Genomic DNA, 14,307 nt, shown 5'->3' on the forward strand with positions numbered 1-14,307 from the left:
TGCTCATAGTGACCTTTAATCCCCTTGCTTATCAAGAATCTATTCACCTAGAACCATACAGAGACATGGGACGGCACAATGGTGCTGCGGTAGAGTTGCTGCCTGACAGCACTGGAGACCCGAGTTTGCTCCTGGCTATGGGTGCTACCTGCACAGAGTTGTACGTTCTCTCTATGACTGGGTGCTCTAGTTTCCTCCCACATTGCAAAGACGTACATGTGTGTAGGTAAATTGGCTTTTGTAAATTGTCCCTAGTGTGTAAGATAGTGCATGTGTACAGGGTGATTGCTGGTCAGTAGGGACTCAGTGGGCCGAAGGACTCGTATCCATGCTGTATCTCTAAAGTCTCTACTTCCTTAAAAGGCTTAAGAAGTTTGCATGTTCCCTACAACTCTCACCAACTTCTACAAGTGCACCATAGAAAGCATTTTATCAGGATGCATCACAGCAGGGTTAGAGAGCAGCTCCATCCAAGAAATTGCAGCGAATTGTGGATGTAGCTCAGACCATTACACCGACCAACCTCCCTTCCATTGAATCCATTTATACCTCACGCTGCCTCGGCAAGGCCAGCAGCATAATCAAGGACGAGTCGCACCCTGGTTGCTCCCTCTTCTCCCCTCTCCCTTCAGGCAAAAGGTATAAAAGTGTAAAAACGCACACCTCCAACTTCAGGGATAATTTCTTCCCAGCTGTTATCAGGCAACCAAATCATCCTACCATATCCAGAGAGCAGTCCTGAACTACTATCTACCTCATTGATGACCCTCGGACTATCCTTGACCGGGTTCTGCTGGCTTTACATTGCACTAACCATGTATATCATGTATATATATACACTGTAAATGGCTCGATAGTAATCATGTTTTGTCTTTACACTGACTGGTTAGCAAGCAACAAAAGCTTTTCACTGTACCTTGGAACACGTGATAATAAACAAAACTATTCAACTGTTGAACTGTTCAAAGTCTAAAGTCTAAAGAACAGGAACAGGCCCTTCAGCCCAACTTGCCTATGCCAACCAAGATACCCCATCTAAGCAAGTCTTATTTGCCTGTAGTTAGCCCATATCCCTCTAACTTATTCCTACCCATGGACCTATCCAAATGTCAAAATATCTGCCTCAACTCCCTCCTCTGGAAGCTCGTTCCATATATCCACCATCTTCAGTATGAAAAAATGGCCCCTCAGGTTGCTGTTAAATCTTTTCCCCTTCACCATAAACCTATGTCCTCCGGTTTTCGATTCCCTTGTGCCCTGTTGTCTGTGCACTGTATAAAGTATTGTATTCATCCATAGTCTTTCCTTTCTTTGACTGGATAGCATGTAACAAAAAGCCAATCACTGTACCTCAGTACACATGACAATAATAAACTAAGCTAAACTAAAACGTTGTACAAGACATTGGTGAGAAATGGGTGACGTTTTGGATCGAGACCCTTGAAAAGCCATCCATTCCTTCTATCCAGAGATGCTGCCTGTCCCGCTGAGTTACTCCAGTATTTTGTGGCTATCGTCGTATAAACCAGCATCTGCAGTTCCTTCCTACACATACCTACTTACATCAGTGATGAGAAACTTAATGATCAGGACCTCAAATTTGGCCCAAACCAGGTCCACCGGATTGCAGTACCATCCCTGCATGCTTCTGAGATTACCCACTTTTGGCAGCTCAAATAAATAAATCATTGATAACATAAGAATGGTCTTGTATTCCTACAATGGAGGTAAAACCCCAGATTTTTAAGCTCAAGTCTCCAGAGTGGATTTGAACCTGCATCTTTCTGACTCAGAGACGACTGAGCCATGGCTGAAACAGATAGCAACATTGGCCTTTATCACAGACTTAAAGTAACAGCAATAGAAACATTCCACACTGGATTAAAAATTATTCTGTAGCCTTTCTAATCACTAATACAAACACAGATCTTCTTTCTTCAGCAAGTCACCATATGTAAGGAAGTGGCATATGTTACTTATTTTAAAAAATGTTTGAATGCTATGATTTGAAAAATTATTCATGACAATGAAGGTTGCGACCTATGCCATTATGAATCATTTCACAATGAAATGAATAAAAATTTCGCAAAATTTATAGTATTTCAGTTTTATCAGTGGTTAGAGATGCTACATACTGATCCAACATAATTTAAACAATTTAATATAACTTAAAATAAGTTGACCAAATTCAATTTGAAAATAAAATGTAGTATAACCTGTTATTCAGCACCTGTAAATCAATAAAATGCTGAAAATCTGAAGGGTCTGTGGTTTGAAACATAAACTCTATTTCTCTTTCCACAGATACTTCTTAATCTGCTGAGGGTTTCCAAAATATTTAGTTTACATATTTTTTTCCATTGTTTATTCCTTTAAAATGGTGATTTGTATGAAAAAATATATTTACATGTAAAATCTTTCAGCAATACCAAATTTATTCATAATTTGATCATTGTCTGTACTGGTAGACTTCAAACTTTAGAGATAGAGCAAAGAAACAGGCCCTTCGGCCCACTGAGTCCACGCTGATCAGCGATCACCCCATATACCAGCATCAGCGTACACACTGAGGAAAATGCACAATTTTACCATAACCAATTAACCTACAAAACCTGTATGTCTTTGGGATGTGGGAGAAAACCCATGCGGTCACAAGGAGAACGTACAATCTCCGTATAGCCAGCATCTGTAGTCAGGATTGAACCTGGATTTCTGGCGCTGTAATGCCGTAACTTTACCACTGCGTCACTGTGCCACCAAAAGGAAGGTCTAAATGTACTATAAATGTACAAATATGTTAAAAAGTTACTAAAATCATTTCAAATAAAATAAGTAAATGGAATAGCTGTTACAAAATTCCTGATAATAAATTACTTACCACACATAGTATTTTGTACTTCCTTACTTCTTTATTTTCCGATGAGTATTGTGAGTCTGTCATTTCTGAGTCTGTTTCTCAGGTGGAAACACAAATTGTCAAACAAGTTAAAATAAATTTGTTCTCTTTCTCTCTCTCAAGCTCTCTACTAATTCCTTATTCCTTTTCAACCTACAAATCTGTGAACTCGCATGTCCTCATGCACTTTGCAGGTTGAGATTACTGTCCATATTATTATATATAGTAGTCAGAATTTATTATATACAAGCATAAATATTAACAATGAGTTAATAACTAACAACAATAACTAACTTGCTGAAATGGAATTATTGAATGATTACAAAGTGGTTGTTCATTTGCTATAAAAGAATTGGTTTTAAAGGTCTGGATGACTGAGCACAAAATATGCCTGATTTCAGAGTTGAAATTTCACAACAGACAATAGACAATAGGTGCAGGAGTAGGCCATTCGGCTGTTCGAGCCAGCACACCTTCGATTTGTACCAGCATCTGCAGTTATTTTCTTATACCACCATTCAATGTGATCATGGCTGATCATTCTCAATCAGTACCCCGCTCCTGCCTTCTACCCATACCCCCTGACTCCGCTATCCTTAAGAGCTCTATCTAGCTCTCTCTTGAATGCATTCAGAGAATTAGCCTCCACTGCCTTCTGAGGCAGAGAATTACACAGATTTACAACTCTCTGAGTGAAAATGTTTTTCTTCATCTCCGTTCTAAATGGCTACCCCTTATTCTTAAACTGTGGCCCTTGGTTCTGGATTCCCCCAACATTGGGAACATGTTTCCTGCCTCTAACGTGTCCAACCCCTTAATAATCTTATATGTTTCGATAAGATTCCCCTCTCATCCTTCTAAATTCCAGTGTATACAAGCCTAGTCGCTCCAGTCTTTCAACATACAACAGTCCCACCATTCCGGGAATTAACCTAGTAAACCTACGCTGCACGCCCTCAAAAGCAAGAATATCCTTCCTCAAACTTGGAGACCAAAACTGCACACAGTACTCTAGGTGTGGTCTCACTAGGGCCCTGTACAACTGCAGAAGGACCTCTTTGCTCCTATACTCAACTCCTCTTGTTATGAAGGCCAACATTCCATTGGCTTTCTTCACTGCCTGCTGTACCTGCATGCTTCCTTTCAGTGACTGATGCACTAAGACACCCAGATCTCATTGTACGTCCCCTTTTCCTAACTTGACACCATTCAGATAATAATCTGCCTTCCTATTCTTTTTTTAAATTTTATTATTTATTTATTTATTTATTTTAATTTTTACAGAACTTTTTAGAAAACAATCCCTCCCACCCTTCCCCCCAACCCCCCCTTATACTAACCCCAAATAAGAAAAAAGAAGAAAATGAAAAAAAGATTAAAGATTGCCTGGGTGTTGGGGGTCCTGCACACGCCCCATGGAATTCCAAACAGAATAAACTGTATATATATGTACATCTCTCCCAAAAGAACCATTGAGAATATGAACAATTCTTCTATATATATAGGCCCCTCTTTTGTAGATAAGGACGCTAGATATTTAAAAAAGTATCATATTTGTTCCTTAAGTTATAAGTAATTTTTTCAAGTGGGATACAGTTAGAAATTTCATTATTCCAAAGGTCCATACTTAAATAGGAATCTGATTTCCAAGTAACTGCGATAGTCTTTTTGGCTACTGCTAATGCAATTTTTATAAATTCTTTCTGATATTTATTCATTTTAAGTTGTGGTCTTATTCCTTCAACATCACCCAATAACAAATATCTTGGGTTGTATGGAAGTTGTATTCCGATAATCTGTTCTAGAAAACTTCTTAAATTTGTCCAAAAAGGTTGTATTTTTGAACAGGACCAAGTAGAATGAAAAAAAGTACCAATTTCTTGATTGCACCGAAAACATTGGTCAGATAAACTTGAATTTATTCTCTTTAATTTTTGTGGTGTGATATATAATTGATGCAGAAAGTTATATTGTACTAGTCTAAACCGAACATTTATTGTATTTTTCATACTGTCAAGGCATAGTTTTGACCAATTTGTTCCATCAATATTAATATTCAAATCCGTTTCCCATTTTCGCCTTGATATATGAATTCCTTGTTTAGGGGCCTTTTTTAAAATTAGATTATATATAATAGAAGTAATTTTTTTAATTTGTCCTTTTTGAATTAGGTTTTCAATTTCCTTTAGATTCCTATTCTTACCACCAAAGTGGATAACCTCACACTTATCCACATTAAACTGCATCTGCCATGCATCCGCCCACTCACACAACCTGTCCAAGTCACCCTGCAACCTCATAGCATCTTCCTCACAGTTCACACTGCCACCCAGCTTTGTATCATCTGCAAATTTGCTAATGGTACTTTTAATCCCTTCATCCAAGTCATTAATGTATATTGTAAATAGCTGCGGTCCCAGCACCGAGCCTTGTGGTACCCCACTAGTCACTGCCTGCCATTCTGAAAGGGACCCATTTATCCCCACTCTTTGCTTTCTGTCTGCCAACCAATTTTCTATCCATGTCAGTACCCTACCCCCAATACCATGTGCTCTAATTTTGCCTAATAATCTCCTATGTGTGACCTTGTCGAAGGCTTTCTGAAAGTCGAGGTACACCACAGCCACCGGCTCTCCCCGGTCAATCTTCCTAGTTACATCCTCAAAAATGTCCAGAAGATTAGTCAAGCATGATTTCCCCTTCGTAAATCCATGCTGATTCGGAACGATCCTGTTACTGCTGTCCAAATGCTCTGCAATTTCGTCTTTTATAATTGACTCCAGCATCTTCCCCACCATTGATGTCAGACTAACTGGTCTATAATTTCCCGTTTTCGCTCTCCCTCCTTTCTTAAAAAGTGGGATAACATTAGCTACCCTCCAATCCACAGGAACTGATCCTGAATCTATAGAACATTGGAAAATGATCACCAATGCGTCCACAATTTCTAGAGCCACCTCCTTAAGTACCCTGGGATGCAGACCATCAGGCCCTGGGGATTTATCAGCCTTCAGTCCCATCAGTCTACCTAACACTATTTCCTGCAGAATGTGAATTTCCTTCAGTTCCTCCGTCACCCTAGGATCTCTGGCCACTAGAACATCTGGGAGATTGTTTGTATCTTCCTTACTGAAGACAGATCCAAAGTACCGGTTCTGCCATTTCCTTGTTCCCCATAATAAATTCCCCCGCTTCTGTCTTCAAGGGACCCACATTTGCCTTGTCTATTTTTTTCCTCTTCACATACCTAAAAAAGCTTTTACTATCCTACTTTATATTATTGGCTAGCTTACCCTCCTACCTCATCTTTTCTCCCTGTATTGCCTTTTTAGTTATCTTCTGTTGCTCTTTAAAAGAGTCCCAATCCTCTGGCTTCCCACTCTTCTTTGCTGTTATACTTCTTCTCTTTTATTTTTATGCTGTCCTTGACTTCCCTTGTCAGCCACGGGTGCCTCTTACTCCCCTTAGAATCTTTCCTCCTCTTTGGGATAAATTGATCCTGCAACTTCTGCATTATTCCCAGGAATACCTGCCATTGTTGTTCCACTGTCTTCCCTGCTAGGGCCTCCTTCCAGTCAAATCTGGCCAGCTCCTGCCTCATGCCTCTGTAATCCCCTTTGCTATACTGTAATACTGACACTTCCGATTTTCCCTTCTCCCTCTCAATTGTAGAGTAAAACGTATCATATTATGATCACTGCCTCCTAATTGCTCTTTTACCTTGAGTCCCCTTATCAGATCAGGTTCATTACACAACACTATATCCAGAATTGCCTTCTCGCTGGTAGGCTCCAGTACAAGCTGTTCTAAGAATCCATCTCCCATAACCATCTATTCTCAGCTGTTTCCTCATACCAGTAAAGATACTCTGATAGAGTAAGTTATGGGAGTAGTTTCATTATGTAGATTAATAAATAGGATATGTTGCTACTGCATTAAAAAGTCAGCATCAGCATACAACATAATGTGCGTCAACAGATTAATTTCCATTTCACCATGAACCACCCATAATTAAAATTGTGTTTTCAACTGATGTCAGCAGACTGAGTCATTGGTACAAGGGGAGACTCAAAATCTTCTTCCAGAGTTAAAAATTAAAAATAGTAATGAGATCCAACTCCAGCCAAGTTGGAAAATGAGTAGAAGCAAAGAAATGCAGATGCTGGGTTACAAAAAAGGACACAAAGTGCTTGAGTAACTTGACTTTATTTAAAATATTTGAATATCATTGTAAATATCATTGCCATTCTAACCTTAAAGCTATGCTTTCTAGTAGTTAACATTTTCATCCTGGGAAAAAGGTTCTGACTGTCTACCCTATCGATGCCTCTCATAATTTGATGTATTTCTATCAGGTTCCCCCCTCTACCTCTGACATCCCAGAGAAAACAATCCAAGTCTGTTCAATCTCAAATTCATGTATTATTCTGGTAAACCACATTTGCACCCTCCATATTCTTCCTGTAAAGGGGTGCAATATTCCAAATGAGGCCAAAACTAAATTTCAATAAAGCTGCATCATCGTTCCACAACTTCTATACCCAATGCCTCGACCAATGAAGGCAAGCAAACCATATGCCTTTTTTAGTTCATAGGTTAATTTGTCATAGTAGCAGAAATAGGCCATTCAGACCATCGAGTCTACTCTGCCATTCAATCATGGCTGATCTATCTTTCCTTCTCAATCCCATTCTCGTGCCTTCTCCCCATAACCCTTGACACCCTACCCAATCATGTATCCACAATAAAAATACCCAATGAAGTCCACAGCCATCTGTGGCAATGAATTCCACAGATTCACCACCCTCTGACTAAAGAAATTCCTCCTCATTTTCTATAGGTTCTGAGGCTATGTCCTCTGGTTCTAGACTCTCCCACTAATGGAAACATCATCTTCACACCCACTCTATTCAGGCCTTTCACTATTTGATAAGTTTCAATGAGGTCCCCCCTCATCCTTCTAAACTCCAGCGAGTGCAGGCTCAGTCCCATCAAATGCTCAAAATATGTTGTTCCAGTCATCCCCAAGATCATTCTCATAAACCTCCTCTGGACCATCTGCAATGCCAGCACATCCTTACTCGGAAATGAGGCCCAAAACGGCACACATTACTCCAGATGCGGTTTGACCAGTGCCTTATAGAGCCTCAGCATAACATCCCTGTTTTATATTCTAGTCCTCTCAAAATAAATAGTATCATCTGTAATAGCCACTCCACTCACTTCTACCCCCTGATTCTCTTGAATTTCAGGTACATTGCTGGTGTCATCTGTTGTGAAGACTGACACAAAAATTCTGTCATTTCTTTATCCCCCATTATCACTTCTGCCGCATCATTTTTCAGTGGTCCAATGTCCACTCTTGCCTGTCTCACTCTTTATGTATCTGAAGAAACTTTTGCTATGCTCATTTATATTATTGGTTAGCTTACTTTCATATTTCATCTTTTCTCCCCATACTACCTTTTTAGTTCTTCTTATTCTACCTTTTTAGTTGCCTTCTATTGGTCTTCAAAAGCTTCCCAATCTCTAGTTTCGCACTAATCTTGCAATATTGTACTCCCCTTGAATTCAAAAACTTCAGGTAACTTTCTTTCTTTATATCAGCAGTGGCCAATTCAACTGTAAGTCACCTATGTGTAATATTGATTCAGTTTCTCTCTGCATAACCTTCTGAATATTTCCTACTGCACTACATAGGTAGGTTTTATATGTTTTGTCTGTATATTCTCTCTTTTTTTTCAACGTCCAATTATCCTACCAGTCAAATAACTGCATCAAAAAAAAATCACCAAGACATCCTAGCTTCACCCCACCAGAGATAACGAAAATCAAAAGAACTGCAGATGGTGGAAATCAAAAATATAAAGAAAAATGTTGAAAGCATCCAGCAGGCCAGGCAGCATTCATATAGTAATATAGTCAAACAGCATGGAAACAGGCTCTTTTGCCCAACTTGTCCATGCTTGTCCAAGATTCCCCATCTAAGCTAGTCCCATTTTCCTGTGTTTGGCCCTTATTCATCTAAACCTCAGTTTTGTGAAAAGAGAAACTGTGTTAATGTTTCATGTTGAAGATCTTTCATCAAAACTGGGAAGGAGAAAAGAAAAGTTAGTGCCAAGCAGCAGGGAATGTGGGGGAGGGATAGACAAAAGGATATTTGAGTTTGTTTATTGTCACGTGTACCGAGGTATAGTGAAAAGCTTTTCTTGCGTGCTAACCTGTCCACGGAAAGACAATACATGATTACAATCGAGCCATCCACAGTGCACAGATACACGATAGAGAATTACGTGAATAACGTTTAGTGCAAGATAAAGCCAGTAATGTCCAATCAAAGATAGTCTGAGGGTCTCCATTGAGGTAGAAAGTAGTTCACGACTGCCCTCTAGTTGTGGTAGGATGGTTCAGTTGCTTGATAACCAACATATTTCTGGTAGGGTGAAGCCACACTTGTCCTGGGGATAAGCTGTAAATGAAGTCACCTGGTTAACGGTTTAATGCAGAGTGGAGTTAACAAGGGAAAAAGTTGTTTGCTCATTAAAGGTGAAATTCTGTTTGTCTTTCTACAGATGCCACCTGACCTACTGAGCACTAAGGGCATTTTTGATTTCTAAGAGAAATATTCCCTTTGTCCTATTCATCCCTCCCTCCCTCCTCTCTGCAATTTATGATGATTTTGTTTTCCAATATTTCTGGTTCTGACAAAGGATCTTGACTATAAATGTTAATTTTGTTCTTTCTACAGATGCTGCCTGCCCCCCCCCCCCCCCCCATATTTCTAACATTTTCAGCTCTTGTCTTAGATTTCCAGCATCTGTAGATTTTCAATTTCCGTTCATTTATAACTGTTACAATTCCCTATCAGTGGGCAAGGGTAAAATTATGAACACACCCTTGAAACTATTCCTATCTTGTTTCTTAATACACCTTCTCATAAAGAGTGAACAAACATGCATATAAACACATGCAATATTTTAGTAACTGGTTGGAGTTATGATTCATGGGTCATTACTGATCAGTACACTACATAATAAAAGTTGCACTTATGATTGTAGGATATATGGTAGACTCTGTACCTGAGAGAACAGCACACCAAGTTAAAAGGCTGCCAAGGGGCTTTGGCCAACCTCATTGTCATCATGAAATGGTTCTCACCAATCTTATAAAAGAATCAAAACATTTTGTCTCGCATTTTCGCCTAAAGACTTTCAGCAAGTTCCACGACCCAATCATGAACTATTTTATGAATTAAAAAGACCTGTAGATTTTAATAGGGGTGGAGGGAGAAAATAAGAGGAAAAAACCCATACTGGCAGCAGCATACAACAGTTTCACCAGCTATGTTTATTGATGGAGGCTTGAACACTCAAAATGCTGTGCAGAACACAAAATGTTGGAGTAATTCAATACCACAGGCCACATCTCTGGTGGGCATGGATAGGCAAAGTTTTGGGTTGGAGCCCTTCTTCAGACAGAAACCAAATGCTGTGTTTTCCTACTCTTCTTTTTATGGGCCGTTGAGTTCTTTTAATAGAGGTTGGCCAATGTTCACCAGCAAGCACACAATCTTAACAGAGTGACGTCATGGTCCACTGGCAAGGATGACCACGATGAATGGAGAAGGGCTTGACTGCACAGGCTTAACATGCATTCCTAAAGTGCACAAAGGTATCCTCTGATCATATACATGCATGGAGATAGATACCCAACCTTGGGCACTTTTTTAAAAGATCCCACTTACTCTAAACTCCCCCATCCTAACCCCTCTTTCAGTCTTCTTCTAAATGCCTTCCTCGCCCCCTCCCTCCTACCAGCTCATTCCTCCTCACTCACCTCCTTCCCCTTTGCTGCCCACAAGCTGCTACCTTGTGGCATCCTCAGGACCGTTCCTCATTTAGCAATTGCCTTCCACCAGCCTGATTTCCACCCCTAAATCCCAACAACCACACTGTTGCTGAAATTTACGCGGTTGCAGAAGGCAGCCTTGATGCAGTGGCGATGTAGAGAAATAGTTAGAGAGCTGGTGTCAGGGCACATTTGGAACAAATTGTGTTTAATGTGACCAATAAAAAGAAAGACAGCTAGAGCCCATATGCGTTCCCATGGCCACACATTTGATGTGAAGAAAGTGAAAGGAATCAAAAGAAAAGTTGTTGAGGGTAAGGACAATTTCTGCTAGACAAAGGAGAGTGTTTCTAGAGAAATTGGGACTCTGTTCAAGGAAGGCATTGAGGAACCTGTGACATGGTGTGAGCAGGGGAATGTATCTGGGGAGCGGCTGGTTTGGGTGGACAGTGACGAGTTAACCAGATAGTTGCCGAGGGAACTGTCTCTGCAGAAAGCGGAATGGGATGGAGATGGGAAGATGTGGCTAGTGGTGGGATCCTGCTGGAGGTGGTAAAAATGTCGGAGGATTATGTGCTGTATGCGATGGCTGGTTTGGTGAAAGGTGAGGACTATGGGGTGAGGGGGAGCAAAAGCGGAGCTGTGGGATACCTTGTCACCTTTCCCTCAGCTAACAATGAACCATTGTACATCTCTTTCTCATCATCTGCTTTTATCTGTTGTTTTTATACTTTACCCTTCTATATCTCAAGACTCCCTCTCCCCTGATTCTCAGTCTGAAGAAGTCTTGATCCGAAATGTCACCCATTCCTCCGCACCTGAGATGCTGCCTGTCCCACTGAGTTACTCCAGCATTTTGTGTCTATCCTCGATGTAAACCAGCAACTGCAGGTCCTTCTTACACATTTTGCCTGCTCCTTTGTGAAATCTCCTCCAGGTATGCCTACAATAAAGAAGTTCTCCTCCTCCCTCAGATGAGAGTTCTGCATCACCCTCTCTTGCTTCTCCCGCTCTGTGATTCTTCCAGCTCTCTGACTCTACGACCACGTTTAACCCAGACTTACTACCATGTTTGTTTTCTCAGTGCTTGTGTGCGCCTCCATCTTCTGCCTCGGGGCTTCCAAGTCCGGATCCAGACCTCCCAGTTTGGACCCAACCCGGATCCGCGCCTCACCTGAGTTCCAGGCTGAGCACCAAGTCCGCAGCCTCAATGCTGCAGACTCCCAACACCATGTGGTTTGACTCACCTGGGTCCTACTGCTCCCCACCTCCTACAGGGAACCTCAGCAATGAGTCCACTGGGTCTTCCCCTTCCTCCTCGTTTAAACAGGTTACCTCAACTACTCCCTACCCATACACTAGTCCTCAGGCCCCCCTCCTCCCTGAACCACCATCATCCCCCCCACCAGACCATCGCCTCATCCTCCGTCCACTCCCCTGCCTCCCTCTGACCCCAACCTCATGTCTTCACCATTCTCCCACCTCCCCCTTTCCGATACGGAACGGTCCGTCCTCACCAGAGGCCTCACCTTCGATCCCCTCCGTTATTTCTGACCCATTGTTTCTGCCTGCTCCTGTCCCACTAAATTCATTTCCACATACTTCAACTCCATCCTATCCCCCAGAAGTTGTGGGCTGGGGGGATAGGAGTTTGGAGTATGGGTGGGGTGGGAGGGACTGGGATTTTCGGGGCTGATAGTTTCGGGGGCTGGATGTTTAGGGTTGGACACAAGGTGTTGGGAGTAACTCAGCGGGTCAGGCAGGATCTGCGGAGAACATGGATAGGAAGCATTTCTGGTCCAGACCCTTCGTCAGACTCACCCCACCTGAATCGTCACCTATCGATGTTCTCCCGTGATGCTGCCTGACCCATTGAGTTACCCCACCAGCACTTTATAAAGTCAGAAGGAATAGTAGGATTAGGCCATTCGGCCCATCGAGTCTACTCTGCCATTTAATCATGGCTGATCTATCTCTCCCTCATCGAAGGTATCACAAAATGCTGGAGTAAATCAGCGGGTTAGGCAGCATTGCAGGAGAGAAGGGATGGGTGATGTTTCAGATCGAGACCCTTGTTCAGACTGACCCCATTCTCCTGCCTTCTCCCCGTAACCTCTGACACCTACACGCAGCATGCAGTGTTTGCTTTCTACAGGTCAGAGGTGGATTGGGATTGGTATTGGGGTTGGGTCTTGTGCCGCCGAGGATGTCGTGTCGCACGTGGCCGCAGGGGGCGCGAGGCCCGGCGGGCGAGCGAGTGCCCGACCGCCTCCTCGTGCACTTGTGTCCCCGGCGGGGCGCAGACGTGCGCGCCCCCGCTCCTCCTCCGTCGCCGCCGCCGCCGCCGAGGCTCCGGGCGCGCGCGCGCGCTCGATTGTTTGTGCGTGTGTACGTGCGTGCGCTCGCCCGCCCGTCCGCTCGCCCGTCCGTCCGCCCGCCCGCCGCTGCGGCCAAGCCTCCGCCAGCCCCCTGCATCACCAGCGAGCACCGGCACCGGCACCGGCTCCCCCACATAGTGCGCCGGGTGAGGGGGGTGGGGTTCCCGTGGATCTGCATCGGAGCCTCCCAGAGTGTTCGTGCCCACCTCCCCGGAACCATAGTGACCATGCCGTTGCGGCAGGACGGAGGATGATCGGCGACGGCGCCGGTGTTCCGGGAAGTGGAAGCTATCCGCGCTTTCCCAGAGTCGACGGGGAGCGGGCGGCTCAGGCTCGGAAGATGGCCGTTTCCATGGAGACGCAGCTACAGAGCATCTTCGAGGAGGTGGTGGTGAGTGAAAGGCTGGGAAAGACCCATGATGGGGGGGGGAGAGAGAGAGAGTTTGAATAAGAGCGAGTGGGAGGGAGAAGGAGGGAGCAGTGGATGTCCCTGGGTATTGGAGAGAGAGAGGGGGAGGGAGGGAGGTAGAGGTGGTGAGAGGAGGGTTGGAGAGATAGCGATGGGAGGAGCGGGTTGGAGGGCGCGGGTAGAGAGAGAGGGAGATGGTGGTGGGAGAGAAGGGGAGGGATCAAAACTTTGATGATGGAGGTATTGGTTTATTATTCTCATTTACCGAGGTGCAGTGAAAAGCTTTGTTTTGCATGCTAATCAAACAAATCAGATATACCATACATAACTGCAGTCAAGCCAAACTCTAGTACAATAGATGGAATGAAAGGAAAGGTCCAAAGTGTAGAATATAGTTCTCAGCATTGCAGAGCAACAGTTGCACAGACTAAAAGTCTAATGTCAACAATGTGGTAGAGGTGAATCAGACTGTATGCTTGCTTATGGAAGGACCATTCGGAAGCCTGATAATCGGAACGAAGTAGCTGCTCCTATAGACAATAAACAATAGACAATAGGTGCAGGAGGAGGCCATTCGGCCCTTCGAGCCAGCACCGCCATTCAATGTGATCATGGCTGATCATTCTCAATCAGTACCCCGTTCCTGCCTTCTCCCCATACCCCCTGACTCCGCTATCCTTAAGAGCTCTATCCAGCTCTCTCTTGAATGCATTCAGAGAATTGGCCTCCACTGCCTTCTGAGGCAGAGAATTCCACAGATTCACAACTCTCTGACT

At 43.2% G+C, this 14,307-nt stretch overlaps 2 protein-coding genes across 4 annotated transcripts in view; one reads left to right on the top strand and one right to left on the bottom strand.

Annotated features, from left to right (window-relative positions):
* Nucleotides 1–11,977, bottom strand: part of LOC144593917 (venom phosphodiesterase 2-like) — a 69,664-nt gene extending 57,687 nt beyond the window's left edge. The window contains 2 exon segments of the mRNA XM_078400050.1: nt 2,879–3,026; nt 11,919–11,977. Coding sequence (XP_078256176.1) covers nt 2,879–3,026; nt 11,919–11,977 — 207 coding nt within the window.
* Nucleotides 11,978–13,203: 1,226 nt separating this feature from the next.
* med23 (mediator complex subunit 23) overlaps nt 13,204–14,307 on the top strand; it is a 68,512-nt gene continuing 67,408 nt past the window's right edge. For 2 of the 3 annotated variants that reach the window (XM_078399514.1, XM_078399516.1), the window contains exon 1: nt 13,204–13,513. In XM_078399514.1, the coding sequence (XP_078255640.1) occupies nt 13,373–13,513 (141 nt within the window). In that variant the 5' untranslated portion in view covers nt 13,204–13,372. The remainder of the gene's footprint in view (nt 13,514–14,307) is intronic. The other variant, XM_078399515.1, reaches the window with a different exon arrangement.

The sequence above is a fragment of the Rhinoraja longicauda genome, chromosome 5, assembly GCF_053455715.1.
Source record: "Rhinoraja longicauda isolate Sanriku21f chromosome 5, sRhiLon1.1, whole genome shotgun sequence".
Lineage (NCBI taxonomy): Eukaryota > Metazoa > Chordata > Chondrichthyes > Rajiformes > Arhynchobatidae > Rhinoraja > Rhinoraja longicauda.